Source organism: Neolamprologus multifasciatus, chromosome 11, assembly GCF_963576455.1.
Source record: "Neolamprologus multifasciatus chromosome 11, fNeoMul1.2, whole genome shotgun sequence".
In the NCBI taxonomy this organism is placed as follows: domain Eukaryota; kingdom Metazoa; phylum Chordata; class Actinopteri; order Cichliformes; family Cichlidae; genus Neolamprologus; species Neolamprologus multifasciatus.
The window spans coordinates 24,390,052-24,412,138 of NC_140449.1; the positions used below are offsets into that span (position 1 = coordinate 24,390,052).

At 37.6% G+C, this 22,087-nt stretch overlaps 1 protein-coding gene across 3 annotated transcripts; it reads right to left on the bottom strand.

The window, feature by feature from the left end:
* Nucleotides 1-1,702: 1,702 nt before the first annotated feature.
* On the bottom strand, nt 1,703-20,748 carry cblc (Cbl proto-oncogene C). Of its 3 annotated transcripts, none has more exons than XM_085177064.1 (14): nt 20,355-20,748; nt 19,295-19,672; nt 12,223-12,369; nt 11,988-12,144; nt 11,561-11,682; nt 11,056-11,193; nt 10,882-10,969; nt 10,614-10,745; nt 8,005-8,190; nt 7,307-7,459; nt 7,027-7,073; nt 5,817-5,891; nt 5,600-5,655; nt 1,703-4,258 (listed from the first exon to the last, which is right to left on the bottom strand). In XM_085177064.1, the coding sequence occupies exons 2-14, from the start codon at nt 19,666-19,668 to the stop codon at nt 4,128-4,130; spliced, it is 1,806 nt and encodes a 601-aa protein (XP_085033190.1). In that variant the 5' UTR covers nt 19,669-19,672; nt 20,355-20,748; the 3' UTR covers nt 1,703-4,127. The 3 variants fall into 3 exon arrangements, with proteins under 3 accessions (XP_085033190.1, XP_085033189.1, XP_085033191.1); XM_085177063.1 differs by having other exon boundaries at nt 19,295-19,675; XM_085177065.1 differs by having other exon boundaries at nt 8,005-8,187; nt 19,295-19,675; nt 20,355-20,744.
* Nucleotides 20,749-22,087: the final 1,339 nt, after the last annotated feature.

Here is a 22,087-nt window from a genome sequence, read left to right on the forward strand (position 1 = left end):
ATTTCTGCTGCAAAATTGAGATTTTGAAGTCAACATTTGGCACAAACAACATGAAAGCATGGATTCAATTCAATTCAATTTTATTTATATAGCGCCAGATCACAACAAAAGTCGCCTCAAGGCATGGATCCATGCTGTCTTGTATTAGAGGTTTAACCTGGTGGTGGTGTAATGGTGTGGGGGTTTTTCCTGGCACACTTTGAGCCCTTTAGTGCATTTGTTACCATTAAAATCAATCTAGTCTTAGCAAGATGTAATTAATGAAGTGGCTGGAATTCTAAACTTAGGAGTCCAGAGTCAAAAACATAACCAGTCAAATGGACCATGACAGTTGAAAGGTTTCTCCCTCTTCTTCGTAAACACACAGAGAGGCATCTAAATGCTGATTTCACACTTTATTCACACTTTTTAAATTTGTTCTAAAACCCTCTGAGTATTTTAGTAAATATGCCAAGAACTTCATCTGCAATACAGAGTCAGATTCTCACACATCATTGAAGGATGGATGCTTGCTTTGGTTGTTGCACATTAATGATTCCATTTCATTTTCCTGCATTTGAATTGTGAATAAGTTAATTATAAATGAATGTGCAAAATGATTTTTAAAAATGACTTTGAATTTTACATTCTGCCATTAATATACTAATCAGTCTTCGTCTCATATTCCATTTAATCTTCTCATGTCTGTGACACAACAATCCTGGAAAGAGCACTAATTTCTGTGAAGAGCGCATTAGAAATATTCCTGTACAACTGTCCACTGGTTTTGGAGTGACGGTGTGTCTGATCTGACACAATCATCAACTCAGCACAAGTGAATGATGGCTGTCTTTTCTCTGCTTCTGCTGACCTTTCATAGACAAATTGTGTGTGTGTGGATGAATTGTGTCAAACAAGCCAGTTTAAAAAGTAGAGTTAACTACATTGCTTGTTTTTTAACCTTCAGGTACTTTTCTTTTGATGCTTTTAGACCATCAATAAAAACCTTTTAATAGCAGCACACATTGCCTCAGTTCTTTAAAAATTACAAATCATTTTTTAAAAAAGAAAACACTTAGCACTAAATTTTAGAGCTATATAGAGCAAATGCTCTAAAAGGAGTCAGGAACGACTCTGAACATTCCACTTTTGACTGAAAGGTGAGTGAAACGATCTGTCAGGGGTCTGTGACCCAGCTTTTTGAGTTTATTTTGTATTTTTGATTTCTTATGTTATATTGGAAATATGTTAAGTTCTTGTGTTGTGTTATTAGTAAGGATTTATCCATCCGCTTATCCTTTTTCAGGGTCGCGGGGGGCGCTGGAGCCTATCCCAGCTGTCATAGGGCGAGAGGCAGGGTACACCCTGGACATGTCGCCAGTCTGTCGCAGGGCCAAAAACTTTCGATCTTACGTGCTGCACAATAATTTTCAATATTTAGTATTTACTGTTATATTCACATAGGGGGTGGTGGGTGTGGGAGTAAAACTTCTGACAAAACCGCATCAAAAGCATGCATAAATAAGTTGAATATTAAAACTGTTTCCATTGTTGAATGAAGCAACTTTATGTGTTGAGTTTTGCATCAGTCACTGATGATTGTAAAAGGGTAGCCACACTTTGACACAATAATTACATTTTTTGAATATGAGACATTACAGAAATGTCTTATAGTAAGACATTTGCCAAAGTGGCAGAAACATTACAAATAAATACAAACATATTGATGCAGAATAGCTGATTTTATTTATTGTGCCCTCAGATTGGTTTTTCCTTGTGACTCTGTCTTAGCCTGCTGCTTTTCTTTCTGACACTACCCACAACCACCCCACACACACACACACACACACACACACACACACACACACACACACACACACGCGCGCGCGCACACTCACACACACACATCAAGGCCATTCACTCAACCACGCACACACACATACCCACCTGCTAACGACACACAAAGACCCCCACCCCCCTTCCCAAGTGAAGCCAAGCAGATGCCCCACGGAATCAGCAGCAAAACTGTGATGCAGCCAGATGGGCCCGCGATCCACCAGTGGAGCCCCATCCCAGGCTGTAGCTTGCCAACAATGAGTGACCTATGAGAGAAGCTTAAACAGGCGTTAAATGTGGGGAGATAAGCGGTTTGGATGAACACTTAGCACCAAGCAGTAAGAACAGAATGCAGAGATACAGACGGGGTCAACATAACCAGGCAAGAGAGGAGGAGCAGGAACAGTTGGAGCACACAGACTATTGCAATATGAGTCAGAGTGTGCCTAGGTGTCTTCTGGGCATTTGCCAGACACCATGAGACTGCTGACTCTGCTGCTGATGGTTGGATTTGCTGGTGAAAATACAAACATACACACATACATACAATGTACATATCTCTGTTGTAATGACACAGATTTGAAATGAAATTCACTTCAACTGTTGTGCGACAGTGGCAGTTACTCGGAAAGATGGCAGGAGTGTGAACGTCACCATACATGGCCTCACTGAACTATGACTACATCAGTGATGGTGTGCTCATCAACAAGCAGCGGGTGCTCTCTGTTGCCCACTGTTGGTACAAGTAAGTACTCAGTGTTGGAAACATGAGTTTGTGCATTACTTACTTTATTAAAAAAATAGATAAACTAAATAACTACATTAAAAAGATCATGTTGGTATATGACAAATTTTTGGATCTTAGATAATCTGTTTTAAGGATTTTGTTTTTCTTGTTTAATCTGCCTGTACAGAGAAGCTGAAGAATGACATCATCACCTGGCTCCCTCAGTGAGTGAAAGAAAGGATCGGTCATGTCTGCGATTTACTTTTACACGACACAGTTTAATATTTCCATTCACTGATGAAATACTTCAGACAAACAGCTGAGGCTTATTTTATATTTCTGTATGTGCAGGTACGACTATCAGACTCTAGATTACGACATCACACTGGCCAAACTCTACCAGCCCTCGGAGGTGATTGAGGCTGTTGTACCGATCCCATCGCCCACGTGCTGGGCAAAAAAAATAATAAATGAAACTTCTTAGTACACACACATTTTTGATTGGTCTGTTTATATTTAATGAAAAAAAAAAACTTGAAGACCAAAAATGCATCAGTTACAGGTTACTGCATTTATAATCAGTTACAGATGTATATAAAGCTCCTTCACATTATTCTGACCGCCTTTTAATGTATCACTTTATGTCTGAATAAATTCAGCATTTATCATTACCTGTACAGTTTTGATGGTAATCTTTCTACGTCAGATATAGTAACACTTACATATCACTTTCAATATAGCTCACATCTGAACTGCCTGAAGTCACACAAACTGTGCATGTTTCTCATGCATCTTTCCGAGTTACTCTGTTCACTAGAGAATGACCTAAACAGCAATAACCTGTACATAATAACGTTCTCTATTATTCTTAGATTGAAATGTTCCTCTGTGATGCATCTTTGCTCTTGCCCTTCCAGAGAAAGGGTCTTTCTGTGACTCTGTCTTGGAGGTACTTGATACAGCTTGCTTAGCAATATCCTGCAGCACCTTAACACTCACACATACTCAAAGACCCTTATTTGCAGTGACGGGGAGAGAGAAATAAATGTTCAAAAAGTCTGGTTAAAGTACACATGCAGCATGTCTTCTGCATGTAGGTCAAATATCATATCTGAAGAAACTGTGAAACACTTTTATGTAAAACTGAATGACTGTAATGTTATTTATCTGCTGTTTTCAAAGGGTTACAACTGTGTTATCAATATAGAGGCCCTTCTCTACTCTTATAACATTTACAAGAACAAACTTAGGTTACAGATTAAAGAAAGAGGTAGGGTTTTTCCTATTATTTAATAAAAATCACATTGTCAATTATTAAGCCTCTCCTTAATTTCTGTTACGATCTAATGTGACACTATATTTAGGAATTAGTACTGAACCTACCGTGTTGCTAATGGCAGTGCAATTATCAAACAGTAGGAGGCCACAGTGGGCAATTTTTCTGTTAGTCCCAAACACTCCGCTCATTTTCAGCAGTGCAGCATGCACATGGTAGTTTGCAGCATTAAATATTATTTTTTACATTCAACAAAGGCTGATTTCTTGGATGAAATCAAGTCTACTGACTCTACGTGTTGTTTGTCACTCAGGATGACATTGTTCTCTTCATCTCTCCCTGAGCGTACTTGTCTTTTCTGAGCCCTGGTCTGCTCATCTCCTTTTCCTTATGTCTTCTCTCCATTACAGGGATGTTGGGTCCGAGCCAGGGTACTCCACCTATACACAATCAAACAGAGATTTCACGTGAAATGCACAATATTCACGAGAAGTCTAGCGGGTTAAGGTGACTTACGTTATTCATGTAAGTGTATAGAATCTCATCTCCAACTTCTGATAAAATGCTAAAACAATAACACCTAAAGCTAATAAATAAGAGCACCTAAGGTGAATTCAAAACAAATCAATTTACAGTTTTGACCTGAGAAAAATGATCTCGGTGCTACCATTATTATCCTAATGTACTGCAATGCGTCAAAAATGAAACTATTTTTTAACAGTATGAGTTCAATTTTCTAATTTCCTGTCATGACAAGGTGAGCATGTCTGAGATGTAGAATAAAAATCATAAAGAAAAGCAAGTAAAGCTTATTAAGCAAACAAATATATCCCATTGAAGACCTGAAGAGGCCTATTTTTCTCTGCAGTGCAGCTGTGTGTCTTTCATGTGTTTTTCATTTTTAGAACCTAATGAGAAACACCCATAAAAAAACATGTGGTTCAAAGCGTTGAATGATTTCCGTATGTTTCTAACTGTTTTCCAGTCTTGTGCATCAGGTGAAATTTCTTTAGTTTGTGTTAAGATGGAAGGTCCTCTGCATGTTTGCTCGCATTACTGTATGTAAATGGCCTGTATTTATATAGCGCTTTTCTAGTCCCTAAGGACCCCAAAGCACTTTACACATCCAGTCATCCACCCATTCACACACACATTCACACACTGGTGATGGCAAGCTACATTGTAGCCACAGCCACCCAGACGGTATCTGAAAGAAATTTAAGAAGCACGCATACAGCTGCAGCATTAGCATAACAACATAGGTAATTCACACTTCTGTATTAACTTGTTGCACATTATACTTTTTTAAACATGATTAAGGAAGCATTATTCTTATTTCACCTCACCAATCATGCAGCAAGTATTCAGACAAGTCAAATTAGCAATACCACGCTGCACTGACAATGTTATTGAAATAGTCAATTATTATCATTATCAGCTCCTTACGCATGATAAATGGCCTGTATTTGTATAACACTTTTCTAGTCTAATCCACCCATTCACACACTGGTGATGGCAAGCTACATTGTAGCCACAGCCACCCTGGGGCGCACTGACAGAGGCGAGGCTGCCAAACACTGGCGCCACCGGGCCGGGCCCTCTGACCACCACCAGTAGGCAACGGGTGAAGTGTCTTGCCCAAGGACACAACGACCGAGACTGTCCAAGCTGGGACTTAAACCGGCAACCTTCCGATTACAAGGCGAACTCCAAACTCTTGAGCCAAACTCTCATCGCCCAGCAAAAGAACACGAAAAAAGGTTGTAACAACTATGACTTACTGTCGACAGCTGTCTGAGAGGAGGAAGGAAAGTTTGCTTCTCTCAGGTGTTCCACGCTGTTTTACAAACACATAAACATACCAGTAAATTAACTGCTTCACATGAACCATCCTGTCATTATGACTACTAACTGCACTACATGCATACATACAAAATTGCATTAAAAAAAAACAACTCGTTTATTGCTGAAATTTAAGTGGAGACAGGAGTCAATCACCTGTGAGAGAAAGGGCGTGGTCTCAGCTCACCAGCGTATTCCTCTTCACTGCTGCGTAAACCCTCCGTTCGACAACTAAATAAAGACAGAAAAATATATTTTATCACCTGAGTTGTTTTTTTGATTTGTTTTTTTAATTTGATAAATCATTGTGTAAATAATGTATTTTCCATTAACCTAAGCTAATGATCCTAGATAGAACAACCATCAAGAATAACCTAACAAGCAAAAACAGAAACATTTGGATTTTTAAAAATTACCTCTGGGCTTTAATGCGTATTTAGAAAGCACAGAAACATTTCAATTATTTTAATAGTCTCAATATCTGTATCTAGATTCAGTAACTTAAGATTAATATGAATCTTCAGGCTTGCAGGTCGCCAAACCATTTTTAATCATTTTATGATTCCTCTAATTAAATATTGTTTGCCAAATAACAATTAAATCTTCCTTTCAAAAACAAAATGAGAAAATAACATTAAAACCTGTGTAGTTTGTAAAATGATTTCATCAAAGCCATCAGTTGTCACAGAAGCAGCTTTTTACTTCTCTGGTAGAAGACTACCAGGTGACTATAAATAAAGCTAGAATGTCATGAATCTTAATTGAGTAGCAGGAAGATGCTTTTTCTAGCATACAAGCAGAGAACCTTGATGTAATACTACTGCGATCTCACCTGCAAGGTTATTAAAGTAAACTAGAATCAAACTAAGAACTAAAACTAGGTGTGAAAAAACATTGTAAAAATTGTAACATTGGGGGGAAAAAAAGAAAAAAGTAAAATTAAGGTAGAAATATAAAGGTAATATCTTTAGTTTTAGTATCTCTTAGGTTGGTAAAAATGTAATTAAAACTTGCCTGGTGAGGCAATTTGCAATAAATGATTGGACATGGTTTGTAAGGCTACTACTTTCCACTACTTAAAAAAAAAGTTTTTATTGTAATACCTATAATGATTTTCCTAAATCTTGATTTAAGATCATAATTTAGGATCATAATTTAATAATTATGAGACTAAAGACATAAAGAGACTAAAAAAAAACTAAATTAAAACTTTTAAATGAAAACATTTTTTTGTTTTCAAACAATAACTCAACTAAAACTTGACGATCCACTCTGGACAGAGATAGAAACTAACCTGAACTAAAAAAGAAATGGAATGAAAATAAAAACTAATTACAAAATACAAAACTATAACAACTCTGCTCACCTGTTTGTCTGTTTTCTGTACCTTTGCGTTTCACTGCTACTTTGAGGCTGCAGGAGAGAACAAACACAGTGACTGTACAGGCGTCGGCTATTGCGCATATGCACACGGCAGTTGGTTAATCTTTTCATTACTGTGCATGAATTAACTTTTTTTTTTTAAGTTTAGTCTCTTGGAGGACTGGACAAATGCAACATCTCACATTTTCAAGCGTGAGATGTAACCAACCATAACCATAACCAAGAAGAATATGCAACTAACCTGAATGCCAGCAAGAACTTACCGAATAAGAGTTGGAGTGTTTGGGCAGTGTCTTAATTTCAGACGTCTGAGACTGGACGGAGGGAGAGGGACAGCGTGGCATTGTATTACTTTTAGGGGGTAAAGGTGGAACGCTAATGTGAGAGCTGGGAACCTGGAAGTCCAAACTGGAAAACTGGAAAATAAATAAATACAAATAATAATAAATAAAAAAAATATCACTCAATAGAGAGAACTTATTTTAAAGTGGCAGAAATGCGAATGAGGATGCATGGTGCACACAAGGTGCCTGGATTTTTACTGTATAACAACTATTTAAACACAGAACTACAAATGTCTATTTGTAGAGTCAAAAAGATGTGAAGGTGGTTTTATGAATCTATACTTGGGCAATGTTGCTTTCAAGTAATGTGACTATATATACCATCCTATAACTAGTATTGACATTAAGCAGAAGGTACATTGCAGTCTAATGAGTTTGCATGTACTTATTTTATTAACCAAAGATTACTGACTAATTTAATTTTGTCCAAACAATGACGTCGAATGAAAACTACATGACAAAGTTGACCTGCTAGAGGCTATACATGCAAACAATTATTTTCTCTTAACCTGATGGCAGGCCATACTATGGCTGTTGATGGCAGACCAAAAACTCAATTTGCTAGCACAGCACAGCTAAAATTAAACAACATGGAACACAGAAATGTATTTACACACCTTCCTCAGGGCAGCTATTTCCTTTACCATTTCTTCAATGTCCACATGATCCTCTTCGTCATCGTCATCATCGCCCTCCTCCACCAGCACCTGATCGCTGACTGGCACGTACGGCTCCAGGAGGATGGACTGTGTTCCTCTGATGTCGCAGCGGCAGTATGGGCAGGTTTGGCCAGCTGACTTCTGCTAGATGAATATCAACAACCCATCATCGGAAGAGGAAAAGAGAACGTTCACGTGAATGTGAAGAAACACCCATTCTCTTCAGCAGATTAATATCGTTTAAATTGTACAGTATGTAGTGGAATATGTTGAACATGTCATAAAAGACAAAGGCCTCTGGCTGTTTGAAAGATAAAGATAGTGGAAAATACCACGTTCAACAGACACTGTAGATTGTGGTTTTCCACCTCAACATAAAAGGGAATCGTTGTAACATTCTGCTTTTGCTTCCGCTACTATAGCACAGAGCCTTTGTGTTTTTCCAGGTTTTGATGTGACCTCGATTTGTTAATATGATTACACAGACTGCTCGCCATACTATGTTATCTATTTTTGTACGCTGGTATGTCTCTAGTTTTAACAGTGATTAATGTTTATAGGGAACCTCACTACAAAATAGTTCTTTTCATTACATTAGTTCAAACATACGTTAAATCTAACTGCCCGGAAGTCTTTTGTTGTGTCAGATGATCGTCATTAAAATCCCTACTTACAAATTTTTCACAAAAGAAATAAGGCATAAATTTCACTATAGCTGTGTTTATGACTAACAGAAACACCTTTAACCTCTCATGAACAGTATGCCAAGATAATAGTTCATGCATCTTGCACACAGCAATGCATACTCGGCAGGAGTTTTTTTTCTAGATGTTTATCAGCAGCTCATGGCCAAATTATTGGGCCGTACTCCAGATATTACAGAACGAATGAGTTAGCAACATGCAACAGGACAGAAATGAGAGGACATGTAGGACATTTCCTTGAAACAGTGATGCTGTTTGCCATCTTGGAGATTACATAATCGATATGATGAGACCAAGATAAAGAGACGTCTGACTTAAAAACTTCATGTTTACATTTCCAAACAACAAATCAATCGAGATCCTATCAATAAAAAAATTCAGGGCCACTGTAAAAGCATTCCTACTACAGAAATATGATGCATGTAGTCTATAAATGTTCTGTTTCAAACTCTTACTGAATTTAGCATACACGTTCTGATATTTGGTATGCTGCTGCAATGCTGATTTTGTTTTTGGGTTATGTTCCTTACACCTTACATGTCTATGTAAAGTAAACTTACTGTTAAAAAGAAAGTTTGCTTAACCTTAATCTCATAAAACTTACAACTTTTCCGTTGTGGTGTGGCATCCATGAAGCTTTTTGAACTTTCTTTTCAAGTTAGTCTCTTTTTCTCTCTCTCCCTTTCTCTGCCTTTCTCCTTCTCACATTACATGCGCACACTTTTTCTCATAGTGAATGTAACCGATGCAGCTTCAGGAGGATGTGAGGCTAAGCTCACACAGGAAGTCCTGAGCCAAATGTCAGGACATGTTGCTCTGCACCTTCAAACAAACAAACAAAACAAAACACCTACTGAATAGGTGGAGGGCTTCTAGCTGGGATTGTCTGAGTAAAAGTACTAGCCAGAGACCATGAAGCTATAATATGACAGCTGCAACTTTAATTCTGATTGGACGTCTTCTTTGTCACTCTGTAACTCGAAAGAGGAAGCAGGAAGTTGGGGAAGCCCCCCTGGAAGAGCACAAACGAAGTGCATACAGGACATGCTGTACACATGATGACTGAATTTTCTTTGGCTGAGAAATTTCTGTCATCTAAAGAGGTCAAATGTAAAGTGTATTGAAACATCAATATCACATGATATTCTGTACATTGTCCTCAGATTTTCACGTTTATATTATAGTGAATAGGCTATGAGCTACTTTGTATTATCTCTATTATATACAAATAAATAATGGTGACATTATGAGAGGATGATTCCTGAGTGTCATGCCTTGGCTATCAATAGGTAATCTAAAAATAGCTCAACAGAGCACATATTACAGGTGCTTTATAAGCATTGGTGCACTCGATATTGCCTGAGCTCGACTATAATTTTTCATGTAAACAAAAAAAAAAAAAAGAAAAAAAGAAAAGTGGAAGAGAAAAATCACTGACATGTAGAAGTGTGATAATTCCATATTATTTTTTGGAGATAATATATGAACACTGGGGGGAAAAATGAATCAAGATAGTTTTTCAGAGTTAAAATAACTTCTTGACAATCCTACATTTTAATAAAGTGTTTGCATGAGAAATCTTTTTTTTGCACCAACCCCAAACCACATTCAAATAACCCGCATTGTTACAGTACAGCAGGACTGCAACCAACGACCAACCCATGGCCTAAAAAACTATATCTAGTTCAGCCAGCCCAGACTGTTTCACCCCAATGAACACACAACAACGGTTACAGTAACTGTCTGTCTCCCTTCAACGTCTCTGTATGAGTGGGATATATTTGAACATGCGTCTGTGAATTTGAATGGATTTAAATAGGTTACAGATTTGAAACCTTTGAGTCCATGGATGAGGATTCATACCTGCCAGCCTGTGAGGCAGGTTTGGCACAGGAGATGGCCACAGGGCTGAATCCGGGTGTCTTTATCCCTCTCTGTGCATATCTTACATAGCTGGTAGGTGCTGCCGATCTCACAGTAAAGCTCATACTGTTCCTGTTTGGTGGTTGTATTTAGCCAGAGAGACAAGACAACATCTCAGGATATTATCTGTTTTGTCTTGGCAAAGGTTCAAGATGCTGCAGTTAGTGCACTTTAAATAGATAATGATGTATAAATTGCAGCCACTCACTTCTGTAACTTTAACTTTTCCTCTGCTGGCTGGTTCACACAAGCTTTTCAAGTCAGGGTTCACATCCCGGCCATCTGGGTACAAGTAGCTGCAGGCACAGAAAAGCACAGAGCTTAGAGAAAAAACACATAAACAAAAGAAGTAATTCAGAGAAATGTACATGTTTGTCCTAACCAGCCCTGATTGAAGCCTTGAATCAGAGCTTGGTAAAGAGGTATGTCCTCCGGGATAGTCTGGATGATGGCACCATCAAATGTCACGTGGCCAATAGCCCACTCCCCCATTTTTGTACAGCTCAGACGAAAGATATAGCTGGGAGGAAAAGGAAAACATGTAGCTCACACAGAAAATGAAAAATAACCACATTAAGAGACATTGAGGTTTTCCAGAAATATCAGCAGAAGATTTTACACAATTTTCAAATGGTGTTATGCAAATTAAATTCCTCTCATTCTTAGCTATAATAACAATAAAAAAATTGCACTGCATGATACTTTTGGCCATGGCTAATGTTTGTTTGCAGGAACATTTCTTGAATAACCCCCCAGAAAACTAAAGGTATAATATTGGAGCTATAAATGAAAAGCTTCTCTTATTTATATATATATTTAGAATCTTGAGACCTTTTTCATATTTTCATATTTTTTGAATATTTTCTGAGTGATGCATGAATCCTCACCTCCCAGGTCTGTGCAGGTAGTGTTCCAGACGAGCTATAACCTGGTCATAGGTGAGGAAGGCCATGTAGCCTGGATGAGTCACGGCCAGCTGGTTCCAGTTCATTAAAAGAGTCCTCCACGGCTAAAAGAGATGAGGGAAGAGGATTTGATCTTGGATACTGCATGCCTTAATCTTTTGCAGTGCCTTGTTAGTGACACCGTCCGGTCATCTCCTCTAAAAGGGCAACTGATCTGTTTAGTGTTTGGATTTCTTCTTATTGAACAAACATGAGCTTTAGTGGTGCTGTACAGTTTTCTTATTTCATCTATCGTGCGAAGCTACAGTAACTAGCTACTGGTAACAAACCATTCTCCGACAAGCAAGAATGCAAATAGACATATTTCCTACACCATCTGGTTCTTAAAGTAACAAAACTTTCACCTTACCTGAAACAGTCGTGTGAAAACATCAAACTCAAACACAGAGATGTGATCGTTGCAAGTTAAGTCAATGGTTGACTTCAGAGCCATAGATTCCATCCCTTCCTCAAATGGATGTACATTTCTCAGCTGTTCTTTAAAGGTATTCCACTGCACTATACACCTGTCAGAACACATGCTTAACGTTTGGTAGATGTAAACATACACATAAGACGGTGTTAAGAAATGTTTCAATACTAACTTGTCGCCAAATGACTCCCTCCAAAAGTCCTCAGCTGCAGATAACGCCACCCTGTATTTGTCACCCTGAAAACATCCGCCTGGAAAAAAGGCCTTCAGCTCCCACAGCATGTGACTGAACAACAAAGTCAGCTTGGTCAAATTTTTCCTGAGAATGAAAGATGTCACAGACTTTAAGCTCTGGCTGCAGAAAGTTGCTCTGAATGGCATTTATAGTTTTGCTCCACAGTGTTTGAGTAATCATGCAATACAATCTTCTTCTAGGCAGAAACCCTTGTGTTTGTGATTCTCAAGTATACACAGTGTTCCTTTTTAAAATGAGTTTTCCTAATGCTTTATGTAATTGCATTAAGTACCAATAGATATCTGAACTTTTAGCACTGGTGCACAAATATAGGCACTGTTATATACTACCTTTCTGTTTCAGTTGCAAGAAATACAGACACTTTCCATAGATACAAACACACAAACAGAATCAAACACACTCAACAGGTAGTCCACCTTGCAAACAGGATGCTGCCTGCTGCATGCTTGTCTGTAAATACCACAAAATGTTCCATTGGCCAGTGTGTCACTTTAGGCCAGTCTCAATAGTCTTCTCAGGCACGTCAAAGGCTTTCTATAAATATAATTGATATTTTTGATAGTTTTGTTTTTTATGCTACACATATTTATAACTTTTAGTTTAGTTAACAAAAAACTCTCTCTTTTTGCTAGAAGCAACTTGGTGCAACTCTCAAATGGGAGTATATTAAAAAAAATAAAAAAACAACAGCAATAACACCTCCCCACCACATACACACACATACACATGTTACATTCAAACATGTCATAATGTCCTCCACGTGTTTTATGCAGCACAACATGTATAAAAATGTGTTAAAAAGCTAGTGCATGTACTACTGCTGAACTTTGAAAACACAGAAGCTACGGACATTTAAATATGCTTTCACTTTGTACATGTGGGCATCTGTAGTTCTGTTTACTTTATTTACTTTACAATAAATACAATGAACAAGTAGAGGAGGGCTTTAATTTATGTTTCCATATTTATTGTCTATATTGACTAAAAAGCACTACTGTCTGCTTCAGCTCTCTGTGCACTAATCCCAATCAATAATTAGAGTATTTAAACTTACTAAGGAAACTAAATTTCGTAACACAAAGCATTTCCTCTTTTCTAACACTTTTATGATGCAACTCTGGAGGCAATCATAACTGTTGAAATATTTAAAATTCTTTAGAAATCTGCTATTGTGGAAAGTGGTTATAGACTTTCCACCTCAATGAGAAAAAGAAAACCCTCTATGGTGTTAAATAGAGTACTCAAGAGTAATAGTAGAGGAGGAGGCGGGAGGAAATGTGTAAGCCACATCTCTCACTCTGGCTGGGCCTTTGTACTTAAAAATATCATTCAAAAGACAGAAACACTACAATGAATAGAACTATAAACACATCAGCTAACATTGCGCTTTAATTCCTTTTATTATGAGATATAATAATTTGCATTATAGTAATTTGGTGTCATTTGTAGCTGAACATTGTTGGCATGTTCCTCACCAGCTTGAGCGTGACCTCAAACAGTTTGATGTGAAGTTCCTTGTTACTGTTGCTTTCTTTCTTTCTTTTTTGCATCACGCAGCAAAACAGAATTACTTCAAGTAATCTCTGGGTCAGTAACCACTTTGAACTCTGCCAGCACCAAACAAGATGTTCCATGGTGCAAGATTTCAGATTTAATTGACAAGTATGTAAGTGAAAGAGAGCCGCTTGCATCGAACACTATGGGAATATTTCTCCAATTTGAAACAATTCTGCATGTTAATATTGAGAATCATAATCATATAGCTATTATCAGTGTTTCTTGCTTTTTCAAAGAATACAGATTCGTGTTTAAAACCATTTGCAACATCCAAACTATGTGGTAACTGCTACTTGTTTTATAATATAAATTCTGCCATAATTCAGAGGAAGACTATTATAAATCTGCTCCACTTCAGAAATTTGATAGTTGTGTGTAGTTTTACAAAACACTATGTGAGGCCCATTCCTCAGTCAAAATGACAGTGCACAAATATTTAAAAAAAATAGATATATAACTGACAGACGTAAATGCATCATAAGTAAGTAGCTAGAGCTCTTTAGATATAATGTGGCTTGAGGGCGATCGTGGCTCAAGAGTTGGGAGTTTGCCTTGTAATCGGAAGGTTGCCGGTTCGAGCCCCGACTTAGACAGTCTCGGTCGTTGTGTCCTTGGGCGAGACACTTCACCTCGCCTCTGTCAGTGCGCCCCAGGGTGGCTGTGGCTACAATGTAGCTTGCCATCACCAGTGTGTGAATGGGTGGATGACTGGTTGTGTAAAGTGCTTTGGGGTCCTTAGGGACTAGTAAAGCTCTATACAAATACAGGCCATTTACCATTTACCATGCGTAAGGAGCTGATAATACTTATAATTGACTATTTCAATAACATTGTCAGTGCAAATTATTGCTAATTTGACTTGTCTGAATACTTGCTGCATGATTGGTGAAATAAGAATAATGCTTTCTTAAACATGTAAAAAGTATAATGTGCAACAAGTTAATACAGAAGTGTGAATTACCTATGTTGTTATGCTAATGCTGCAGCTGTATGTGTGCTTCTTAAATTTCTTTCAGATACCGTCAAAGTTGTCAGCGTTTCGCTTATGATAATCTTCCAACCGCTAAAGCTTCCACTGTTGGTTTCTGTCGTCTCAAATAATAATTAGATCTCACTTCTGTTTTTAATTTTTAACAGGCAGAACTTTCATGTAAAGAGCTGCTATTTCAGCTTCCAACAGTCAAATACTTTAAAAGCCGACTGAAAATTTGCTTATTTGTATGAGCTATAGCAGTACAATCCAAAAAAAAAAAAAAACAAATGATGAGAATATAAAAGAGATTTGTTCTGATGTCTAAACCACAATATGTATAACAATTTGTGAACTTGCCACATGACTGACCATGCAGGATTTGTGGTATGAGGGCCATCTGTTGTACATGCTTGAGATTCTTGAAGATGACGACATAAAACTGTAAATATGGGTTATGTGATTTTCATATTCTACGGGAAAATCATCTTTGAAAACAGCTGCTGGCTGTGAAATTTTAGCAGAACTGAGCGTACATTGTGCAGCATGCAGTGGACTCTATAGAGTAGAAGTGAGGGATAAGAATGATATCTAAACTGTAATTTTGATGTTGATATAATTATTTGTATATTAACTTTGTCTTTTAACATGCTAAATAAAGATTTTTTCAATGTATAATATAGCCGAGCTATTTCAGTTAGTAGATCAGTGTCACCTCAAGCAGTTTTGTGGTTTGAACTGACTATGGTCAGGTGGAACCTTTCTGTGTCTATTTTTTACTGTGCGCCCCAGTTACTTTTCACCGGTTAAAGGTTTACATGCAAGCGTAACTAATGGTGCTAAGTTGGTTGCAGGAGTGGGGGCTGCTCTCTATATTAACCCTGTGATGGAGTAGTGACCCGTCCAGGACATTTTCCAATGACATTTGGGACAGGTTGGAGCTACAACCCTGAGTTGGATAAGCATTAAAAAATGATTTATGGATAATTATCTAAATTCCAGGATTGTGCATAAAGAAATAATCGTATTGCAAACTGGAAATTATACTGCACAGAAACATAGAAAACTGTGCTGGAGAACTGGTTTCAAAGACTAGACACTCTGACGTGCTGTTTGCTGAACTCTACCCGCTTTCTTTTGTCACAGTGAAAATCGTTGTCTAGATATAAGTGTTTTGTCTACATGTATTTCCAATAAATGTAACAGACAGTGTTGGATAATTATTAGGTAAATTTGATTCAATAACAAGATGAAAATAGTTGTTAAAAAATAAAGAAAAAAGTAATTAACAGTCAAATCAAAATGTTGGTTACTTAAAAAAATGGTTCAGCATCCCTATATATTCTTTCCTGTACATACTCTCTGTACTCATGCTCTGTTGCTTTGTGGTTCTTTTGCCAAACAGGAATATTTAAAAATTTGGCAGGACAGGAGAGATAATGGAAGATTTTTTAGTGCAAAACCATAAAGGGTAGGATTGCTCAAACAAGTGTGTCTCTACTTGGAGAAAACTCCACATATTTCGCAGTTGCTGCACAAATTTTGAGCGCTGCTTTTCAACAGCAAACCGGCCAGCGCCTTGGAATAAAGCTAAAACATTCAAATGTAATATCAAAGCGCATGAAGGTTAATGCAACTACATCCAGTCAGAACAAAAAAAAAAAAAGATTTATCCTACATCACCAGCTAGTTGATAAAAGATTGGACTATATTTTAGTTGGTGCTCACCGAGAACACTGCAAATCAGCTTTTCTTTATTCAGCATTCACACTAGCTAACAAATTTGGCAGGGCGCTAAACTTGTGACAACAGAATAGTTATTTGCTCACTCAGTTCTGAACTAACACGAGTTGCAGGTTGGTATATTCGTAGGCAAATGCGGGCAAAAAATCGTGCTCAAGGTTAGACAGTCTCTTTCTCACACTGCTCAAATTCAAAGGATGTTGTTGTTGTTTATTCTAGTTTCCCCCATATTAGCATCACAAAAGTGCAAGGTTGGCTCTTTTCCACCTTAATTATTAGTATTCCAAACAGGTGCAGGAAAATGCAGCCAACACTCCACATATAAGTAAGTCTATTAAGCTGTTCCAGAATATCCACTTGAATGAAACAGCAGACAGAAAGTTATAGTACAAACAGAAAATATAAGTACAAAGAGTAAAGTCTTATTTTATTTTGCCTCAGCTTCTATAGATGGTTTAAAATATTTTTTTCTTCAGTGCATTTAATTTGTTTAAGGATGAGCTTAAACCTCTATCACTGCTTTCAAGTAAGACTTTTAAATCGGGCAATTATAATGGGCTATATTTAATTTGAACTTTTTTCCTTTAGTAATGCATAAGTGGTATAAAACCCTTGGTCACAGGATACTGGAAGAAGAAATGGGGGAAGCTTTTGCTTTTTTCTTTTATACTCTATTTAATATTCCTGCAGAAGTTGAGTTTAGAGAGACAAAACTCTTATGGTTTCTGTTACCTAAATTCATTCCCACAAAATTGACTAGCCACAACACCTAGATACTCTACACAAGATTTGACACTAGATCAAATGACATAAATTGAGATAAGAGTCTTCGTATTTTACAGTTCCTTTGTTATATCAGAAAAAAATTGGCTTGAGAACATGATCTGGTTGAGAGTGAAGGAATCATAGTGTAATCTGGCAATAATAATATCAGATGGATGTTCACTCATTTTGCTTTTTATTATTTTCTGTCCAGTTTCTTTTATTGGCATCTGGTTAAAAACACATTGTATTTGCTTTGATTAGGAAAGCTCGGGTATTTGTGTTATTTGGATCGGCACGGCCGATTTCATTTGTGGCACCAAAAGAAATGGAAAGTCTGAAAATTAGAATCTAAGATCTTACAGTGACTTGCAAGACAATTGGTATGAAGCGGAGATGTCAAACTCATGGTCAGTGGCCACATACAGACTGATTTAATCTCATTTTGATCAACTGTTGCACAATACCCGATTAAATAAGGCCTCAGACTTTTTGCCCCTCTTTTAGTCTTAAAGAAGTAGAGGTACATTTTAACAGTATTTAAACTTCAAGCTTAAAAGTAGTTTATGACTCCATTATATTTCATACAGGAATATGCCACAAAAATGTCTTGTTTCCTAATCTGATAGAAGTTCTAAAACATTCTTAGATAATTAAATAATTTCATTTTTCAACAATTTTACGCAAAGAAAAGTTAACCCAATTCATCTCCGTCAACTGAATGGCTTTCATCATCACTTTTGGCATTAAGTATCTGCCTACAGTAAAGCTTGATATTCCAGGTCTGACAGCCATGGATTACTGCAAAACACTACAAAGCAGTGATTAGAAGTGGTAAATTAAAATAACACAAGTCCATAATGATGACAAGCATGTGTATATTTACATAGCAATAAATTATCCAACAGAACTTTCTATTGTCCCTGCCACATTAACATACTGGTTCCTGCAAGAAACTATGAAAAATTGCAAACAAAGTGGACAAATTCATGGGTGGGAAGCATTTTGATAATTAAAAACATCACATAGGTACATATAAATGTATGACTGGCATCATAAATGACCACTACTTGAAGATTAATTAAATAATAAAACAAATATCTGAGCTGTATTGTGAAAAATAAGTGCTGTTGGTCAGTTTTTCCATATTCAGTCAGGCTGCCGTCGTTACAGTTAGTAATGCATAGGCACGGCTCCTTAGCTTAACCATCCCTATAATCGAGGCGTCGTGGTAGGCCGTGCTTTTGAGAAGTCTGACAATGATTCAGACCTCGTTCGGACAAAGGCCAACATTTCAGACAATCACCTTTAGTGATTCAGTTCTCAACAACTTGATACACAACGCTTCCAAAATTCAGTAAAAAACTGATTTCCTACTTCCGTACATATGCTGCTGTTAAGGAAATTTGACCTGTGAGACTTCTGGAAAGAATACTGAGGGTTTTCTTAATTAGTCTCTGAAAATTTAAAAACATATTTTCGGGGCCAAAAAAGCATAAATTTAACTTGGCAGAGTAACCTGTTAATCTGCCCCCCCCCCCCCCCCCCCCAAAAAAAAAAAAAAAAAAAAAAAAGAAAAGAAAAATGTATTATTATTTGTGATGACTTCACATGTCTTGTCACTTGAACAAGGCCAAAATACTGAAAAAAGTGCATGCTTTCACATATAGGAAACTGGAACTAGGATGAGTTTGTATTTTTGGTTAAACTGATGAAAAACATAAATGTAATCTAAACAAATGCTAATTTTACAAATGTCACAATGTTCTGTTATAGTAAAAATGTAATAATGAGTATGTTATGCAGAGTTTTCTTTTTCTTAAAAAAAAAGTTGTTCTTTGTTTTCTAAACAATTACTTGGTCTTGAAACATTTTGGTGTTTGAAGACCAAACTTTCCCTCTTACACGTGTTCATTTGTGTATGTGTATGTAGATGACAGCCAGGGGCCCTCTCACCTGTAAGTTGAAGTCTCTTCATATATCTTCCTCCGTCCTTCTTTAAACAGCTGTAGAGCCCGCTCTGTCTTATCAAAGAGGTTTTTGATATGGATCCTCAGGTACTCTGCCTCGTCTCCGTGTGACACCTGTCCACCTGCTGTCCTGAAGCCTTGGAAAGGCTCCCACACCTGGATGAGCAGCACTGAGGTCTCTGACAGCAGCTGTGGTAGGTATGGCGGACTATTTCTCAGTCCAAGCCGAGGGGTACTGCACAGCTGTTGGAGTTTATCCAGTCTTCTGAGGGTCTTGCCCAAGAGCCGAAGATCACCACGAGTGGGGGGCCCGGAGCTCAAATTCGGGCTCCTGGACGCGCCCAAATCTGCTGCCGCCATTGTTCTGCTAATGTGAGGTTTCAGGTGAAGTCAACCAAAAACTCAGTCTGTGAGTCTGTGAGTGTGTGGGGTGTGTGTGTGTCAATAAATATCTACAGTTCTGCTGTGTCAAGAGATGTGTAATCACAATTTTTGAATGTGTGTGAATATTCATAAGCAATAAGCTAGTGGTTGGTTCAAGTTTTTGAGCGTTCACGCTGATATTTGTCTTTAGAACGATATTTGCATGCCATCATGTTAATCTCAGAAGCATGCATCTTGTCCTCCTTAAACTGCATCCATTGTTGAGCCATAACAATCCAGTAGCATTACATTATCCAGCAATACACAATAGGAGCAGTTACAATTACGTTTCATTTAAAAAGGAAAAGAAAAGTGTGCTCTTCCAGCCAATACAGCCACTTCTACTGATTTTTCGCTCACTCCTGTGTTCGTCTTTCAGAAATACAAAAATACAAGTGCTACAAAACAAATTCTACATTGTAAGTTAAACTTAATACGGACCTTACAACACTAGAGGCCAAGAAAAGCACTAAAAATAAAACACAAAGAGGCACTGAGGCTAACACCAAGCCCTCAAAACATTTGAAACTTCTGCCATCACGCTCCCTTCTCCTCTCTCTCTCTCTCTCTCTCTCCACCCCTACACATTTATAGCAGATTTTAAGCACTATACTCTTGCTTACCAACATCTCAGCAGCAATGCAGTCCTAGAGCTAGTGCATCTACTGTCAGCGCAGCGGAAACGTGTTTTCTGTCATGGCCTGAAACATTACTGTTTCTCCTTTGTCTTGCTTGATGTCACTCTGCCCCTCGTCTTGATTGTCTTGCTGCAACCAGGAAACCAAATAAGTTTGTTTCTTTGGTCTATTGCTCAGGCAGACAAACGGAGGGAGAGAGAGAGAGAAACAGAGGGAGGGAGAGAGGTGGGTGGCAGGGAGGGAGGAAGACAGAGAGGTGTGGACTCAAAACCAAACTTTTACTAAGAATGAAAGCAGAGTGCAGCTAAACTAGTCACTATCCAGACAGGTATACAAGTAACTAATGAGCTGGACGCCTGAATACAAAGGTCAAAGAAGCGTCATCTTCACCTCACTGTTTTCTCTGTATAACGTTCAAATTAAATTTATTTACTCTGCAATTCGATTTTTATGTAATATTGCTGTCTGGGATGAAAATGTAACTTTTGCCCCCAAACTTTTGTATCAATTGATATAACATAGATTAAGTTTATCATCAACTGACTTTTCCTCTAGCACCACCATGAGGCAGGTGTTTGCTAGTTTTAAGATGATGCTTTAACCTTTGTCACGTATGAACAGGGTGACTTCACGCAGAATTTAAACTTGTCCTTCAGGGCTATAGAATTTTTATGACAATGGCAATTTTATTTATATAACACATTTCATTACATGTAAACTTCATAATCTTAACACCTCATCTGCTGTGCTTTTCAAAACAGTTTAAAGACTTCTGGGCACTGAGTTTATAAATTTCTTGAGTTTTGGTGTCAGAATTTAGTCCCATTCTTTTTTCTTTAAAAAAAAATAGTCCTATTGTTGCCTGATATAGGTTTTCAGCTGCTGAAGAGTTTGTAGTCACACTTGATGTATTTTTTTATTTAATCATGCAGCAAATAAGGTGAAAGATCTGGACTGCAGTCCAATTCAGCACTCGGACTCTTCTCCGATGAAGCCATGCTGTTGTAATAGCTGCAGTACGTGGTTTTGCATTGTCCTGCTCAAAAATACAAGGCCTTCCTTGAAACAGACATCATCTTTAGGGGAGCATATGTTCCTCTAAAACCTTTATATGACTTTTAGGATTCACAGTTCCTTAAAAAACATGCAAGCTGCCCATACTGTGTACACTTACACTGCATCCCTATACCATCAAAGAACATGCTGGAAGGTCTCCCTCTACTTTAGCCTGGAGGCCACGGCGTCTGTGATTAACAACAAGAATATAAAATTTGGACTCATATGACCATGGATCAAATTCTGACTTTTAAAATGAGTCTTGGCCCACAGGACACAACGGCGTTTCTGGAGTATGTTTAACTATAGCTTCCGTTTCATTTGATAGAGCTTTAGTTGCTCTCTGAATCGTTTGATGATTTTATGCAAGTTTTGTTATGTTATGTAGATCATGAGAGTTGCAAAGTCTTTGCAATTTGATGTTGGAAACACATCAAATTGGATGTTGGGAAACACTGTTTTGGAAATATTCCATTATCTTTTTATGCATTACTTCACCGATTTGACAGCATTTCCCAATCTTTAATTCTGAAAGACTCTCCCTCTCTAAGACGTCCCTAGCTAATCATGTAACGGATCACTTAGCTTAATTACTTTTTAGATTAATTGCTGGATGTTCTCCCCTTTTTGACATTTCCCACTTTTTCAGCTGTTTGTTGCCC

Coding starts and splice junctions, on each gene's coding strand:
- cblc (XM_085177064.1), bottom strand. CDS start 19,668: ATGGCGGCAGCAGATTTGGGCGCGTCCAGGAGCCCGAATTTGAGCTCC. Junction 10,746..10,881: donor GAAAAGTTAAAGTTACAGAA/GTGAGTGGCTGC, acceptor ACCACCAAACAG/GAACAGTATGAGCTTTACTG. Junction 7,074..7,306: donor AACACTCCAACTCTTATTCG/GTAAGTTCTTGC, acceptor TCTCTCCTGCAG/CCTCAAAGTAGCAGTGAAAC.